Source organism: Thamnophis elegans, chromosome 1, assembly GCF_009769535.1.
Source record: "Thamnophis elegans isolate rThaEle1 chromosome 1, rThaEle1.pri, whole genome shotgun sequence".
Classification (NCBI taxonomy): Eukaryota; Metazoa; Chordata; class Lepidosauria; order Squamata; family Colubridae; genus Thamnophis; species Thamnophis elegans.
The window spans coordinates 148,739,557-148,756,887 of NC_045541.1; the positions used below are offsets into that span (position 1 = coordinate 148,739,557).

The 17,331-nt window shown below is 38.3% G+C and overlaps 1 protein-coding gene across 2 annotated transcripts in view; it reads left to right on the forward strand.

Moving 5' to 3' along the window:
• Positions 1-16,822, forward strand: part of MARK3 (microtubule affinity regulating kinase 3) — a 76,292-nt gene extending 59,470 nt beyond the window's left edge. Inside the window, exons 15-18 of one of the 2 annotated variants that reach the window (XM_032234799.1) lie at positions 882-1,139; positions 4,445-4,471; positions 12,513-12,557; positions 14,201-16,822. In XM_032234799.1, coding sequence (XP_032090690.1) covers positions 882-1,139; positions 4,445-4,471; positions 12,513-12,557; positions 14,201-14,546 — 676 coding nt within the window. In that variant the 3' untranslated portion in view covers positions 14,547-16,822. The remainder of the gene's footprint in view (positions 1-881; positions 1,140-4,444; positions 4,472-12,512; positions 12,558-14,200) is intronic. The other variant, XM_032234808.1, reaches the window with a different exon arrangement.
• Positions 16,823-17,331: the final 509 nt, after the last annotated feature.

The following is a 17,331-nucleotide window of genomic DNA, read 5'->3' on the forward strand; positions in this document are numbered from 1 at the left end:
CTATAGACAGTCTTGAAAGTTTTTTATAATGAAAATATAGTAGGAATCTTAGGTAAGTTGTTTTCTCCACTATCTTATGCCTGTTATATATGTATATGGAGGGGGCTGTTGTTTGTTTCCTTACTTGCTTTTTTGCAACTTAATATCTTGCATGTTTATCACTAGTTAATTGTATTCCTTTTGGCTGTGATTGAATTCAGCTCTCTCATAAGCTGACTAAGATGCTCATTTATAATACAGCTTGCCCCAATACATATCCCTATGTTTGACTGTAATATCACAAGTCCTTGGCAACATTAACCTTTTTCTGCATGTAAAAACAATTTTTCCTCCAGTAAAGAATAACAGGGATAACTTCAGATGAATATACTAAACATTTCTTTAATATCAAACTAATTGGCATCCATTATCTAACAACCCTCCCCCTCAACCATTTTACAATTGCCTTCTGGAATCATCTTTTCTTGATCAATATTTTAAATATCCCTTACTCCTTTAGTACTGACAAAAATCCTTTTAGTCTTCCATTATAGCCAGCTTTTGGAAAATATTGGAATTAAAATGTCTTCAATGTATTTTTCTTCTTCAAAAATACTTCGAAAATAATTTAATACTTTTCTTTGCATTCTTAGCCTGTTTTTTAATCTATACAAAACCTTTTTTCATCTATACGCAAGTTTTTTATTACCATTTTGCAATATGTTTGTGTTGTAAAATGTAAAGTATATAACAATATAGAAAAATAATCATCTACTATATTATGATCTACAAATATTTGTCTATATGCTATAGTAGTATAATATGCTGTTTGTACACACAGCTTTGTAAACGATTGAAGTTATACAGTTGAAATGTTTAAGGTCCCTTTGGCTTTATTCTAGTACCATTCCTGACCAGAGAACACCAGTTGCTTCAACTCACAGTATCAGCAGTGCAACAACACCCGATCGTATCCGATTCCCAAGAGGAACTGCCAGTCGTAGTACTTTCCATGGTCAGCTTAGAGAAAGGCGCACTGCCACCTATAATGGACCTCCTGCGTCACCTAGTTTATCCCATGAGGCAACACCACTTTCACAGACACGAAGTAGGGGCTCCACTAATTTGTTCAGTAAATTGACTTCAAAGCTGACTAGAAGGTATGTATTTTTTAAAGAATCACAAACTAAGTTATAATTACTAAAGGAATTTTCAGTACTGAACAGTTACATTTATATACATGTGACATTTTCATCTGTCATTGATTTTTTTTCTATAACCATTTTAAAAAGTTTTAATATTGAAAGTATGGAAATTATAGATCAAGTTCAGAAGCATTACTTTGTAAGGAGCTGCCTGCATTTTCTCTCAGACAAATGTTATCCTAAAATGGATAACACAGTAGATTTTCATCCTGAAAACAGAACTGTAGTTGTGACCTTTTAAACAATATGAATTATGATGTAGAACATCTGCTGTAATGCATTTTTTATTTTATTATTTATTTTATTATTTTAATGAATAGGAGTGTAGAAAATGTTCCATGTGTCTGGATCAGTTGGATCCAGGATTAGCTTTGATGGAACTGAATGAAACATAAATGTTTCCGATACTTTGGTTCTTGTTTTCAGGATGGAACTGTATAGTTTCAGATAAGGAGAATACTGTTCGCTAAAGAGAGGTAGGAGGAGAAAGTGCCAAGATTGGTGGATGGCAAGGCAGGGAGACATACCGTGGTGATTTGGTGTTGGCTGAAGGGAATCTCCTGGGAAGATTGGGGGGCAGACAGGCAAGGGAAATACATGTGCCAAGTTGAAATCTTACCAACAGAATCTTTTTTCAGTTAATGTTTCTGAAACATTGCCTCTTTGCTGTTTATCTATTTAGTGGTTTTATTGTGATTCAGCTCTGTAGCATATCACAAGAAAATGAGAAGCATTCTTTTTAAGAACTTTTCTCAAAATGCACAACATACAGGACACAAAGAATTAACTATAGATACCATGTTAATGTTCAGTGCTATAGACTTGTAGAGATACAAGCAGATGGATTGGACAGTATAGATGCTACATAGCCTCAAAATGAAAATCTGAGAATGTAGCAGTCCCAAACATAACACCTTTTACACCTTTTTGTCTACTTTCAAATATTTAAAGTTAAGAGTTGCAGATTTTACAAGAAATGTGAAAAAGAGGATTGTTTCTGTGGGCATTTATCTTTGTTTGGAATTATTGATTACTAGGAGCTGCACTTCCAAAACTCCCATGTTTCAGAGATCCCAATTGTAATTAATTAAGCAAATGGGTAAAGTCAATTCCTTAGTTGTAGAACAGGGCTGTCAAACTCCTAGCCCACGGGCCAAATGTGTCACGCATTGGCCATGCCCACGCCCGGTTTAGCAAACTGGGGGGAAAGTCGCGATACGTCACATGATGCCACCATGACAAAATGAGTTTGACACACCTGTTATAGAAGATGTTTTGCAAGCAGAAGATACCAAGTTCTATCTTCAATACTTCCATGTAAATTTGGACGTCTGCGGTACTTCATATATATTAACTGAAGTTCTTATGGTTTTTTTTTCACTGAAAGATTTCTGAATGCTCCTCACCGTTTTCTATAATAGGTTTAGTGTTCCACCATTGCTTAGATCATTTTAATGATGCCTGTTAGGATTGAAACCACACGTCCAATACTAATCTTTGCCTGAATTGATGCATTGGATATCCAATAGAAATCTTATGATTGTTGAAAAAGGGAAGAATCCTATTCATTTGGTAGAGGGAACTTGGACATGGAATATGGCTAAAGGAGAATGTTTGGAGTTCTGTTAACAAAAGTTAAGAGCTCTGCGGAGGATTTTTTGGGCCATGTAGTTAATTTCTTTCACTGAATACCAGAGATTTTACTTTTTAAACATCATTTTAATCCAAAACTGGAATTTTAATCCAAAATTCAAAATTTTGGGAATTTGGGAATTAAATGTTTTGGTCCTGAGTAGGCAAATATTGTCCCTAGTTCAAAATATTCAAATACTTACAACATGAGTTCCCATTATATCTGAATTTTTTGAAGAATGCTTGTAAACATCCTGAAATGTGCAGGGTACCTATCTGCTATCTGCTCAGTATTTCAATCCACATCTACACTCTTGAATCATATATAAATAGTTCTAGAATTTATTGGCATACTTTTTAAAAGGATTTTTAAGCAAAGTCCTTTTGACTAATTAACCATATTTGTAGAACCTTGTTTATAATGTACATATATGTTGCCATGTTCAGAACGGATTTCTAAAATATGTATATTCAGAAAGTAGTATTTTTATATATAGTTACTGAAGATGTAATATGTGCACTATTTCTGCAAGTGATCAGAGTTATGTATACAACTGACCAAATATTTAACTCTTACTCCAAAATGTAGTATTTTTATGCTTGGAATGATCTGTACATATTTCCCAAACCATCATCCTTTATCTATTTTTACCCTACAACAATGTTTTTTAGGCATTTAAAGCATTAAACAAAATATGGGTGTTTTATCTTATTCGAAATATTTGTGATTCTGTCCTTGGAAAAATATAAAAGTAATAGATTTAGGTCATATGAAGAAATAAATTGGAAAAATAATTCTTCTTTTTTTTTCCAAGTCCCCAGTGCTTTAAAATATACTGCTTTAGATGTAGATATAGAGAGAAGCAGGCAGAAATGATCAAATCGCTCCTATTTAAATCACCTGATTATTTCTCTCAAGTTCAGGGAATGTAGAGGAAATTCAGAAAAAACCTGGCAAAACTTACCTGTCAGTTTTTTCTATCCAGTTTTTGATGACCTTTGTCTTCTTGAAGGCCTATAATATTGTAGAGAGAATCAGCATTTGTGGGTTGGTGAAGCAAGTCATCTTCCACTTGCCTCTTCTGAGGGCTAATATCCTTTGTTTTTATATTGTCTTCTAGAACATGTGCATACTGTCTACAGTAATATATTACAATAATATACAGTAATACACTGCCTAATTTAACTATTTTTGGTTAATGATAACATGTAGAAAGCAGAAGTGACATGAAAGGATTCTCTGCTACTCAGAAGAGGTTCTAGATCAGGGCTGTCAAACTCCCTGTCCATGGGCCAGATGCGTCACGTGTTGGCCACACCCACGCCCAGTTTGTGAAGGGGGGGGGGAAAGTTCCGATACATCAGGTGTTGCCGAAGTGAGTTTGACATCCCTGTTCTAGATCAACTATTGATAAGTACTAGAAGCACACAGAAAAGAAAAATGTTGAATTCCTCATATTGAAAGGCCATCCATTTCAATAACTATTTTTAATTTAATTAATTAATTTCAAGTGTTTCCATATTTCATACAGCTAGACTTATTCTGTGTCTCACACAATGAATAGATTTTCAGTTTATTTCATAATAACCCATTTGTTAATTATTATTTTGGCTTTAATTTCTTTTAGAAACATGTCATTCAGGTTTATCAAAAGGTAGGATTTTATTTATATTTTAAGAACCAGCTCTTGCGATTAACACCGAATTTGGCTTTCTAGCCTTGATTTTTCTTTTTTTTAAATGAAACAACACTAAACCTTCTGCTGAGAACTAAATACTTTTCATGAACCCAAGAAAATAAAATAAAAAACTTCGTATTAACTAATGATAATCCCTGTGGACTCCTGAATAATGAGATGCAAAGCATGCCTCGTGCGCTTTACTTACTTCAATAGTTCCAAAAATAATTTTATTCTTTATACTAATACACTTAGCATGCTTGTGATTGGAGATTGATGTTTGGTGATACTGATTTAAACAAGTTATGTACAAGAAACAGGTAAGTAACTCAGAACTTGCTTTATTATTCACATTTTAGTTTCATTACCGTGTCAATTTCCACTAATAATACATTCAGAACTTATTTATGATTTGTAAATAAACTGCTAATATTGATAATTACAGTGTTAAACATCTTCAAGATTTGTGTGTGTGTGTGTGTGTGTTGTGTGTGTTGGAGATATTCCTGCTGCTTGCTTGGTATTGATGAATATGTTAATCAGAAAAGGAGAAATAAAGAAGCTGTTGCTTCCTACTTTTCTCCCTTGTCAGCTTGCAGCCAGGAAGAGCTTGTTGGATCTTGCCTGAATATTCTGCAAGTTTGAGAAGGATTTTTCATACTCTTTGGTTTCAGAAAAAGTGGAATGTAGCTTACATATATGTGTAATTACAGCTGGTTGGTTCACTGTCTCTGCCATTTTCAAAATTAGTCATCACTAATTAGTGATTAGTGACAGTTAGTGCGTACTTGTATTTTTTGTTACTGCCTTCATTCTCTTCAGCCTCTCTTCATACGCTTTGCTTTATGTTCTTCTCACTGAAAGCTTCTCCACTTTCATATGGACTGCACCCACTCCATATACATTATAAGCAGACTTTTCTTATGCAATAGGAGTTGCCTTTGCTTTATTTCCCCTCTCCTGACTGCTAGATAGTTCTTCTGAGTAGGAAGAAGGAAGAATTCATTCTGTTGGCAAATACTCATTCAGTGTTTGATACATACAACAATTAAGACTGTTAGAGCTACCATATTTTTCGGAGTGTAAGAAGCTCCAAAGTATATGACGCACCCAGCTTTTGGGGAAGAAAAAAAAAATCTGCCTCCCAGCAATTTGCCTCCTTGCAGCAAACAGCCCATTTCAGTTTCAGTACAGCCTGATTAGCACAGGCAGCTGATTGTCTGGCCTCCCAACTATCAGCTGTTTCAGGCTTCAGGGATTGCCATAGCCTATTGCCGCCTCCACATGCCCTATTTTCCACCCATTCCAGCTGGTGGGGATCGGAATGGACGGAAAATGGGGCACGCAGAAGCCGAAAACAGGGCACACAGAGGCCAAAAATGGGATGTGGAGGCCGAAAATGGGGCACATGGAGGCGGCAATATGCAATGGAAATCCCTGCAGCCTGAAACAGCTGATGGTTGTGCTGAAACAGGCTGTTTGCTGCAAGGAGGCAAATTGCTGGGAGGCAAAGGCCAAAGGGTGGGGGGGGGCTACATTCAGTGTATAATGCCCACCTAAATTTTCACCCTCTTTTAGGGGGAGGTGCATCTTAAACTCCGAAAAATACAGTATTTTGCATATATAGTTGTCAGCTACAGATTGAATTCAGCCATTGTTCTTACAGGCCCAAATAACCTTGTAGAGGTTACATAATTAAAGTTGTCAGGGGGCATCTCGGGGCATAGGTATGTTGCATATTTCACACAACAAATGAAATGCACAAGTTCTTAGAATAGTATTCCCCACTATTTTCAGTTACATTCAAAGTCAAATTTAAGTGAAAGCATGTTTTCTGTAGTCATTGCCTGCTTTTATTTTTCTATGAGAGCATCTTGGTTAATTAGGCCACTGGATTTTTGGAATAATCTTGAATGAAAGTATATAATCTTTTTTGAGTCATTTCATTTCAGTTTTTGAGAGAAAAATATACAAATGTAATTTTGAGATGTTTGAGATGTTTATTAACATTTGTAGGCCGCCCTTTTCCCTGAGGGGACTCAGGGCGGCTCACATAAAATCAGGGAGGGGGAATACAAACAATGACGTAGACACATATAATAAAAGTAATAAGCAACATACATTCATCATTCGGGAGGGGCGGCTATCCTTGTCCCCAGGCCTGACGGGCTAGCCAGTTCTTAAGGGCTGTGCGGAAGGCCTGGACGGTGGTGAGGGTACGAATCTCCACGGGGAGTTCGTTCCAAAGGGTCGGGGCTACTACTGAGAAGGCCCTCCTCCTTGTGGTTGCCAGCCGGCACTGGCTGGCCGATGGAATACGGAGGAGGCCCAATCTGTGAGATCTAATTGGTCGCAGGGAGGTAATTGGCAGAAGGCGGTCTCTCAAGTATCCAGATCCACTACCATGCAGGGCTTTATGGGTGACTAATAGCACCTTGAAGCGCATCCGGAGATCAACAGGTAGCCAGCGCAGCTCGCGGAGGATAGGTGTTATGTGGATGAACCGAGGTGCACCCACAATCACTCGCGCGGCCGCGTTCTGTACTAGCTGAAGTCGCCGGATGCTCTTCAAGGGCAGCCCCATGTAGAGCACATTGCAGTATTCCAGCCTAGAGGTCACAAGGGCCCGAGTGACTGTTGTGAGCACCTCCCGATTCAGGTAGGGTCGCAACTGGCGCACCAGGCGAACCTGGGCGAATGCCCCCCTGGTCACAGCCGTCAGGTGGTGGTCAAACGATAGCTGTGGATCCAGGAGGACTCCCAAGTTGCAGACCCTCTCTGAGGGGTATAAAATTTGACCCCCCAGCCTGAGTGATGGAATATTGGTCGAATCTTTGGGAGGGAAACACAACAGCCACTCGGTCTTTTCTGGGTTGAGCACAAGCTTGTTAACCCTCATCCAGTCCATAACGGCCTCAAGGCCTCGGTTCATCACGTCTGCCGCTTCATTGAGTTGGCACGGGGCGGACAGATACAACTGGGTATCGTCCGCATATTGATGGTATCTGATCCCGTGCCTACGGATGATCTCTCACAGCGGTTTCATGTAGATGTTGAATAGTAGGGGGGATAAGACCGAGCCCTGAGGCACCCCATATGTTAGGGGCCTAGGGGACGATCTCTGCCCCCCCCACTAACACCGACTGCGACCTGTCCGAGAGGTAGGAGGAGAACCACCGCAACACGGTGCCTCCCACTCCCACCTCCCGCAGTCGTCGCAGAAGGATACCATGGTCGATGGTATCGAAAGCCGCTGAGAGGTCAAGGAGGACCAGGATGGAGGAATGTCCTCCATCTCTGGCTCTCCAGAGATCATCGGTCAATGCGACCAAAGCGGTTTCTGTGCTGTAACCGGGTCTGAAGCCTGACTGGAAGGGGTCGAGATAGTTTGCTTCCTCCAAGGACCGTTGGAGCTGGAAGGCCACCACCTTCTCAACAACCTTCCCAAAGAAGGGAAGGTTGGAGACTGGGCGATAGTTATTAAGAACAGTTGGATCCAGAGATGGCTTCTTTAGGAGGGGTCTCACCACCGCCGCTTTCAGTGCGGCGGGGAAGTTCCCCTCCCGAAGAGAGGCGGTCACAACCGCCTGGATCCAGCCTCGTGTCACCTCACTGCTGTTAGTAACCAGCCATGAGGGACACGGGTCCAGTACGCAGGTGGAGGCACTTACAGCCCTCATGGCCTTGTCCACATCCCCGGGGGTAACATCCTGAAACTCAACCCAGAGATGTTCTACTTGATCCTCTTGTGCCTCGGCTGGAACTGCGGGGATGGAGTCCAAGTCCGACCGAAACCGAGCAATTTTGTCCGCTAAGAATTGGGCATAATCCTCAGCTCTGCCCTGCAAGGGTTCCCCCGCTTCCCTTTTATTTAATAGGGAGCGGGTTATCTTAAACAGGGCGGCTGGGCGGGACTCAGCGGACGCAACCAAGGTGGCTATGTGAGATCTTTTCACTGCCCTAAGTGCCCTGGTGTATTCCTTGGTGCAGGTGGTTACCATTGCTCGGTTCGATTCGGACTTATCGGACCTCCATCGGTGCTCTAGGCATCTCCTCCGGCGCTTCATCTCCCGGAGTTCCTCGGTGAACCAAGGAGGTCTCCGGGATCCGCCGCCTCGGAGGGGCCGTAGTGGCGCAATCCGGTCGAGGGCCTCCGATGCTGCCGAGTGCCAAGCAGCAACCAGAGTCTCTACCGGACTGTGGGCGAAAGTATCAGGAATGACCCCAAGCTCCGTCTGGAACCTTAACGGATCCATAAGTCGCCTGGGGCGGAACCACCTGGTCGGTTCCTCCTCCCTACAGTGGGGGTTTGGTCTCCGGAAGTCGAGCCTCAGTAGGCAGTGGTCTGACCACGACAGGGGTATGATGTCGTTACCCCTCAGACCAAGGTCACAAATCCACTGCTCCGAGAGGAATACGAGGTCGAGCATGTGACCCGCCGAATGGGTTGGGCCCCGAATTACTTGGGTCAAGCCCATGGCTGTCATGGAAGCCATGAACTCCTGCGCCCCATCAGAGTTTTCACCGAGCGACGGCAAATTAAAGTCCCCCAGGACCATCAACCTAGGGAACTCAATTGCCAGCTCGGCTACCGACTCGAGGAGCGAGGGGAGGGCTGCTGCAACGCTGTTGGGAGGCAGGTACGTTAACAGCAAACCCACTTGACCCTTGAGGTCCAACTTTATCAGCAGAGACTCACACCCGACAAGCTCCGGAGCAGGGACCCTACGAGGAACTAACGACTCCCGGATAACAACGGCCACACCCCCACCCCTTCCCTGGGCTCTCGGCTGGTGCAGCACCTGAAATCCTTCTGGGCACAGTTCTACAAGGGGGACTCCTCCCTCTGGGCCCAGCCAGGTTTCAGTAATACATGCCAGGTCTGCCCTCTCGTCTAAAATTAAGTCCCGGACGAGAGGAGCTTTATGTACCACAGACCTGGCATTTAGCGACAGCAGCCTGAGTCCAGGGTCCTGATTACTTGCGCCATCTGGTCTCGGAGTGGGACTCATAGGGCCGGAAGGAGGGATCTCTGTAATGTAGCGAACCCTCCTTCCCCGGTAATGGCCTGCCCTAAAGTCCCCGCCGTATCTGCCCCTCCCTGTTACGACCGTAATATCCCGACCCTCTCCCGTGTCTCTGGTCCCCTCAACCACCCCCATGGCCCCCGCATCTCCCGGCAGGTCCTCTGAATCATACATACCCATGCACTCCCCCAGACAATCCCCACGTAAGAGTTAAAAACACAAAAATTTACAACAATATAATAATAAAAAGTGGGACATTCATTCATCTCATACGTATCTCATGCATATCCCATACAAAGAGAGAAGAAAAAGATGAAAGAAAAGAAAGAAACTAAAATAGTTGCGCAGTTGATTAAAATTTAAGGTGCGAGTTCAGATTGCTGCCATCGACTGTCCACCCGCAGCCCAGGTCCAAAGTTTCATTTCCAAATTTTCATTTTACATTCCTGCACATAAAACTGTTACTTCTTCCTGTAAAATAACTTATGACCTGCCCCCACCCACCCACCCCGGGGCAGAACCATTTCAAATACAATTAAAATTTATTTAGTCTTCCATATATTTCCCCAGTGATCATAACAGCCTTGGCTGACTATTATGCAGCTGTTCTGGTAGTAGCAAATAAAAGCATATTTGTTTTAACTTAAAACTAATACAATTTTACTTGGTTAATAGAGTATAAAACCAGTGAATATTTTAGCTTTGTTTATTTATAACTTTCTAGCATTCTTTTCCAATATTCCCCCTCCCTCATGAAGTAATAAAAATATAAAAATCTATTAAAACATATTTTTAAAAGAAGTAACAGAACAGCAGTAGAAATCATTTAGGCACTGAAATCACCAAGAGAAGACAGTCTAAAAAGCACTTTTGATTCTGTATTGATTATTTATAACTTTATTTTTAGTAATTTGCTTGTATTGTTGTCAATTACAGCTTAATTGACAGCATAAAAGCCATCTGGTTTTGTGGCCGCCATATGCCAGTTTTTTCCAATTATAAATTCATAATAGGTTGTTCTCACCATATGAGTTAACTGCTTAAATAATGTTTAGCATATATCTTGCATCACTATTTAACAAACTTAACAGAATTTACCAGTACAAGTGCTAATGCATAATACAGTGACAAAACAATAAATTAAAGCCAAAGATCATATTTCTTATTTCTCTTTTGCTATCTTCCAGTATATTTTACTTTTCTAAGACACAATGCAAATTAATGGAAGAAGTTAAATTACTATTGTTATGTTATAGACCAGTACTTCTAATATTAAAATATGAAGTCGCCTTTTAATTGTTCTATAGAATGCTACTTTCAAATTGTATAGCTCTGCAGAATTGGACTTCACATTTGTATGGAGCTCTAGATTACATAGTTATTAATATTTTAGGTTTAATACACAGTGCACTGAACTGCAAAAAGAAATGTTTAGTTTTCACAGATTTGTGAAATAATTCAGACTTTCATATCAATCAGTTTTATTTTCATACAGCAGTCACCAGCCTCTTTAGAATATATTTAGATGCTGCCTTGCAGCCTTGTTTCCCGTCCAGAATGTAATGTAGAATTTCACCTGAATATGTTGAGCCAATCAATATATTTTATTGTTATATTTTATACTGACTTTTGAGATGAAACTTTCCATAACAGTGTGACTAAAATTCCATACAAAGCTGTGACAATTCCACAATTAGGGATTTAGATAAGATTGGTATAAAGACTTTGCCAGCATACAGGTGAAACTCGAAAAATTAGAATATCGTGGAAAAGTTCATTTATTTCAGTAATGCAACTTAAAAGGTGAAACTAATATATGAGATAGACTCATTACATGCAAAGCAAGATAGTTCAAGCTGCGATTTGTCATAATTGTGATGATTATGGCTTACAGCTCATGAAAACCTCAAATCCACAATCTCAGAAAATTAGAATATTGTGAAAAGGTGCAATATTCTAGGCTCAAAATGTCCTTCTCTAATTAGCTAATTAAGCAATAACACCTGCTGATATTTCCTGATATTCTAATTTTTTGAGTTTCACCTGTATTTTCAGTCCAGTATCTCAGACTTCTAAAAATGACATTGATGGATAAAAATGATATAGAACCCTGAGAGATCGCTCTGAACTTACAGTGGCAAGAAAGGATTTCTTCCTTATTACTCTGTTAGCTATTTATCTATCCATTGACAGTAATTTTGTTGTAGAAATTCATTTTAAAGATTAGTTTAAATATGTCTTTTTAAAACCATATATTAATTAGAAAATATAGAAGGTTAATTGAGATTCTTGTTTCACATCCAGTTTATGCAAATTTTATTTTCATATCTTTCTGAAAGAATTAAGATGTATCTACCTTGTATTATTTCTATTTTCTTTAAAGATTTATTGTTAACAGATAAGGGGAAAGTATGCTAAGTACATTCCAAACCACTATTTGAAAGCCAAAACCTCTGTGTACTGAATTTTGCTCCTGGATTGTCTCAAAATAGTAGTCACACTGTGCGCACTCTGACAAAATTACAGAATAATAAAAAATTTAGCTGAAAATATGGATACTGTGTATAGCAATTATAAAATTGGCTGTAAACTTTTCTTTATCAAAGAAATGTTGCTAAAATCCTGGGAAGCATAAAGCACAAATATAAGGTGTTTCTATTAGCTTATCTTAAACTGAAATGAATTTTTATTGCTTTAATTTTTTTCCTTCCTATCTAGCATCATCTACAAGTAATTGAATCTTTCACAACCAACTTGTTTCTAATATCTCTAGAATATCTCAAACAGCAAATACCCGAGGCTTCCCAATACAAATGCATGCTTTATATCCTGAATGTCCTGATTATTTCAGTGTTTAAACCCAAGCAGTGAATTGCAATTAAATTGAATGAGATTTCAGTGTGCAGTGTTCTGCCATCATTATTTGTGCTAGTGTAAGATTTGTCTTCTCTTTCCTGCTTTCTTTGTGCTTCGGCATTGTTTTCATTGAGGCTCCCGACTGAATATGAGAGGAATGGGAGATATGAGGGCTCAAGGTGAGGGAAAACATGTTTTTTGCTTAATTTTTTAACTTAGATTAGTATGTCTCGTTCTCCCCTCCTTCAAAATATGTAAGGGTGTTGGTGGTGTTGGTGGCGGTGACTTAAGTATCTGAAACCCAAAATGCCTCCTATCTTCGAAACTGTGATTAAGTCATTCAAAGTACATGATTCTGATTTCTCATGCAGGTCTAGACCTACTTCCTCATCCTTAAAAAGAATCCATGATCTTAGCTGCAATGTAATAAATCAGCTCAGAGAGATCCAGCAGGTAGTTTGCTGCTAAAGAGTGCTCTCTGTTTAGCTTCAGATTGTCCCAAAAAGAAGCTACTTTCTTTGCCAAATAAAGAAGGAGCTGCATGCTGAAACTGCCAGTTCAGATCCAAGGATGGGAAAACATCCTGCCATAGAAGCAGTTTCATGTGACTACGACTTAATCACAGAAATATCTGAAACAAGAGCTTTAAATGCTGAGCTAATATTTTTTACACAAATTCATAGATTTTATTGGCCTTAAAAAAAAACCCAACCACCACCACCTCTAGGATCCTGTTAGAAAATACCAGATGCTGGGAATGAAATTAAATGAAATGTAGTTGTTTTCTTGAATGCCACAGTCAATTCTGATTCCATGCACAAAACCTAACAGTATTAGATAACTTTGTTTTTTAGAATTTAGGTGATTAATGCTTTTCAGAAGGGCATGACAATTTTTCACAGGATCAAGAAGTAGAAGAGTATGAAATTCTAAAAATTCCTGTGACCTCATTTTCTCTTAGCTTATCTCCAAAGAGTAAGGGAATTGGGTTGGAAAAGGAATGTCATATAGAACCAAATGTATTTTTATCCAGAAGACTGTAGTCCAATAAACAAAAATCTTAACAGGTGCTGGTATAAATTGAACCAGATCGTAGTTTATAATTTTAATTCTAATCAACCTATACAGTATAACAGTTTTGGAATGTGTATGTTAATTTTGCTGTTTTTCTGGAGCATAAATGGCAATTTTGACCCATACAAATTATGAGTGATAATTTATAAAATAATATGATGGACCTGTATTACTAATGTAAAACATGAAATATTATAATCTGTTTATTTTTTTAAATAGAAATTTTTTAAGTCTGAAGTAATCTTCTAGTTATAAACTTTTAAGGAGTCTTTTGTAATAGATTCAAAGTGCAGTACCAATTTATTGTGCTCTACCTAAAGAGTAGTGTAGTTGTTCCTTAAAAACTTCAATTCCCAATGTTGTATGTTTCCTTCAGTATACTCTATAAAATTCAGCATAGGCAAGCCTATTTGTTTGGAATTCTGTGACGATAGGAAATATGACCAATAAGGGAAAAAGATTTGGAGCAGAGAAGTTGCAGCAAAGTAATATAGTAGTCATGCTTATTCACACTTCCATTTGCACCTCCCCACCCCCATAACATCTGCTTTTGGGAGGAACTAACTGTGGCCTTTTCTAGCTTTAGCTTTATAGGGCTCTGTCTAATTCATGTGTTGCTAAATACTACCCTAAGCTTTTTAATACTGATAGAAGAATGTTTTTACTAATGCATGCCGCAAAAGACTAGCTTTTACTAACAGCAATTTCCAGGTTCATCCGTGAATACTGAAACTTGATTTCATTTCAGTCGTAACGTAGCCGTTGATCAGAAGGATGACAGCAAGGAAGCCAAACCCCGTTCACTACGATTTACTTGGAGCATGAAAACTACCAGTTCAATGGATCCTAATGATATGATGAGGGAAATTCGCAAGGTCCTGGATGCCAATAATTGTGACTATGAACAGAGGGAACGTTTCTTGCTTTTCTGTGTCCATGGGGATGGCCATGCAGAAAACCTCGTGCAATGGGAGATGGAAGTGTGTAAGCTTCCCAGACTGTCTCTGAACGGAGTTCGCTTTAAACGGATATCGGGAACATCCATAGCTTTTAAAAACATTGCTTCCAAAATTGCCAATGAATTAAAGCTGTAATGAGAAGAGCAATCGAGTTTGTAAATTAAGTAGCAAATTCAAGTGTTTTTGTTTTGTTTTTGAGGACACCAATGGTCATGTATAGAATACTTAGGGCAATAACTTCTGCATCTTCTGGATCGTGATATTAAAACAAAACAGTTCAGACAAGCTGCTGAGCTGGGAGGGAAGTTGGACTTTTTTTTATAAGTGCACTACAGCATTAAAGTTGCCTATGTAAAATATTCCCTTCTGCTTTATTTCCATTGCTTTGAGTCTTGACAAACAATCTAAAACACACCATGTATACATTTGGATATTCCTCCTGTTGTGTGGATGTGTGAATGTACAGTATGTGTGTATAATTATAATATAAAAGTATTATATGTAAACAATTCATTTATAGCATCAGAACTGTACCAGTACCTCTTCCGGGTTAATTTTGGTGCTAAAATGGAAATGGCCAAGGTGAAAGCCCTTAAGAATACTAAATAATCGGTAAACACAAGCTTCACAGTTCACTGTTGTGTTTAAGATTATGGAGGTTTGGGTTTATGGGTGTGAACATTATTCCTGTATTTTTTAAAATTAATTTTCATAACATGATTTAAATCCCCCCAAATAATTCTTTCTTTTCTTTTGCCTATTTATTATTATTTAAGTCTGAAATCAATTTAAATTACTTAATTATGATAATGAAAATTGTGGGGGAAATGCTTCAAGGTTACATGTTTTTTTCCTTTGCTAAGCTGATTGAGCATTTTATCCTCACCTTTTTTTGCTAGTACATATTATAATTTTAAAAATTTTACTTGAAAAGTTTGTTCTCAACTCCCATTCATTTCAGTGGAGCTGGTGCAGAGAAAACTTGTTACTAATGAAATACTGTAGAAACAGCCTGAACAATTGATATAAATTTTACATTTAGGCTACCTTATAATAATGTATTTTGAAGTTTAAAAAAACCATATTCAGACATTTCTAGTGTGAAAGAAATTCCTATGGCAAAATAATTGTGCCAGATCAGCAAAAAATGATCAGGAGAGAGAACTTTTGAATTCTAGTAATTTAATATTCTTGTACGTACTATACAATGACTGATAATGTTAATCATAATCAAAACACTATCAGCAAAGTTTATAAAAGTGAGAAAGTATGACCTGTCCAGCCAGGATTTGTGTTTTATTTGGTCTTTCCCAATTGTTTGCTGCCCAGATTTTAAAATTGGTTATGCAGGCTGGGAATTATGGGAATGGTAAAAATAAATATATTAAGGGAGATTAGAGGATTGAGAAAAGCTATTCTAAGTCTATGTCATGTGTTTCAATTTTGTCAGAGGCTTAAACTTCTTAAAAGCCTTGTTGCTGGCCAAGTCTTCCTTCATCATCAATTGCATCTCTCTAGCAAATTCTGCCCTTAGAGACAAAAAGCTATTGAAAACAGGGTGGGTAGGTAGGTGGAGAGGATTGCCTGCCAGTGACATGATAGCTCATAATTTCCATTTGGAAATGCTTCTGTAAATCTGAACAGGTTTATATGCTTTCTTGCACAGCTTCATATTTAAAAATATTTTAGTCACAATGCACTGGAGTTTAGAAGGGGGTTGTAAATGACTTAAATCTTTGTTTTTATGCTGGGTAAACAAATCCAATCCCTGGACCTTTATCTAAACTTCTATTTTCTAAGCTTGTGACAAAGCTTCAGACATTCAACATAATTATGATGACTAAAACACTTTTTAAGAAGGCTTGCTGGTCCTGCATTGCAGGTGATACGAAGCAATTTTAGGGTGTACTCTACATGAATTGGCTGTAACTATCTGCCTTTTTCAAACTGCTATCTCCTCTGCTGGTCCTTACTAAATTGGGTATGATTTGTCTAAATCAAGTCATAGGATGATATAATCTTTTCTGCTGCCTTAATCAATGCCTTTTGATTCAAACTTGTTAGGAGCTTAAAGTATCATGTATTAGATATATGGTCTGGCAGAAAAAACCTTCATTTAAAATGTAGTGAATTGAATTATAATATTTCATTTGGAGGCACCCAACTAAAATTCAATCCAGAGTGGTAATACAGAATACTGAATGTTCTAGACATTTTTCATTTATGTGTAATTCTCCCTTGAAACTTTGTAAAGATGTTATATTAATCCTGCATTGCGGTACTATAGCACAAAGTGACTGACTTCTGGTTTGTTTTTGATTTTTCTTAATGAAAAGAACAGTATTCTGTATAGAGATTTAATTATAACAATTGTTCAACAGTGGCTGTAGCAAGTACTGATTCTCCATTTTGTCAAAGCAATAAATAACATTTCAGGGCAATTATTTAAAACTTCAGGTGAGTATCCATCTGTCCTGTTATCTTTCCTGTTTAAATCTTTTTAAGCTAATTGAACTTTTTAATGCATAAAAATTGCCCGTTTTTATATTGTTCTGAAGAGAGCCAGGCCAAAAGTGAGAAGCAAAAAGGATGTTTCAAGATGATAATATATATTCTTTGCAGACTTGCTGAATGAGATTTTACCATGTTCATAATTTCTGTGCTGAAAGGTATTCTGCAATACAAACCTTCCGGTGATGCTATAGGTTTTCTAATAAATTTGTCACCTGCCATAACTTGTTTCTATTTGTCAGTAACATATATTGTACTCATCTTAATTTTGAATTCATTCAAAGGTTTAGAATTTTAAAGCACCTAATTAACTAAAGATTCCATTGTCTACTTCATAATTTACCCAATGTAGTAGATACTATTTATTCTACCAGGTGATACATTGGGATGCTTGTCTTAGCAGTATGAT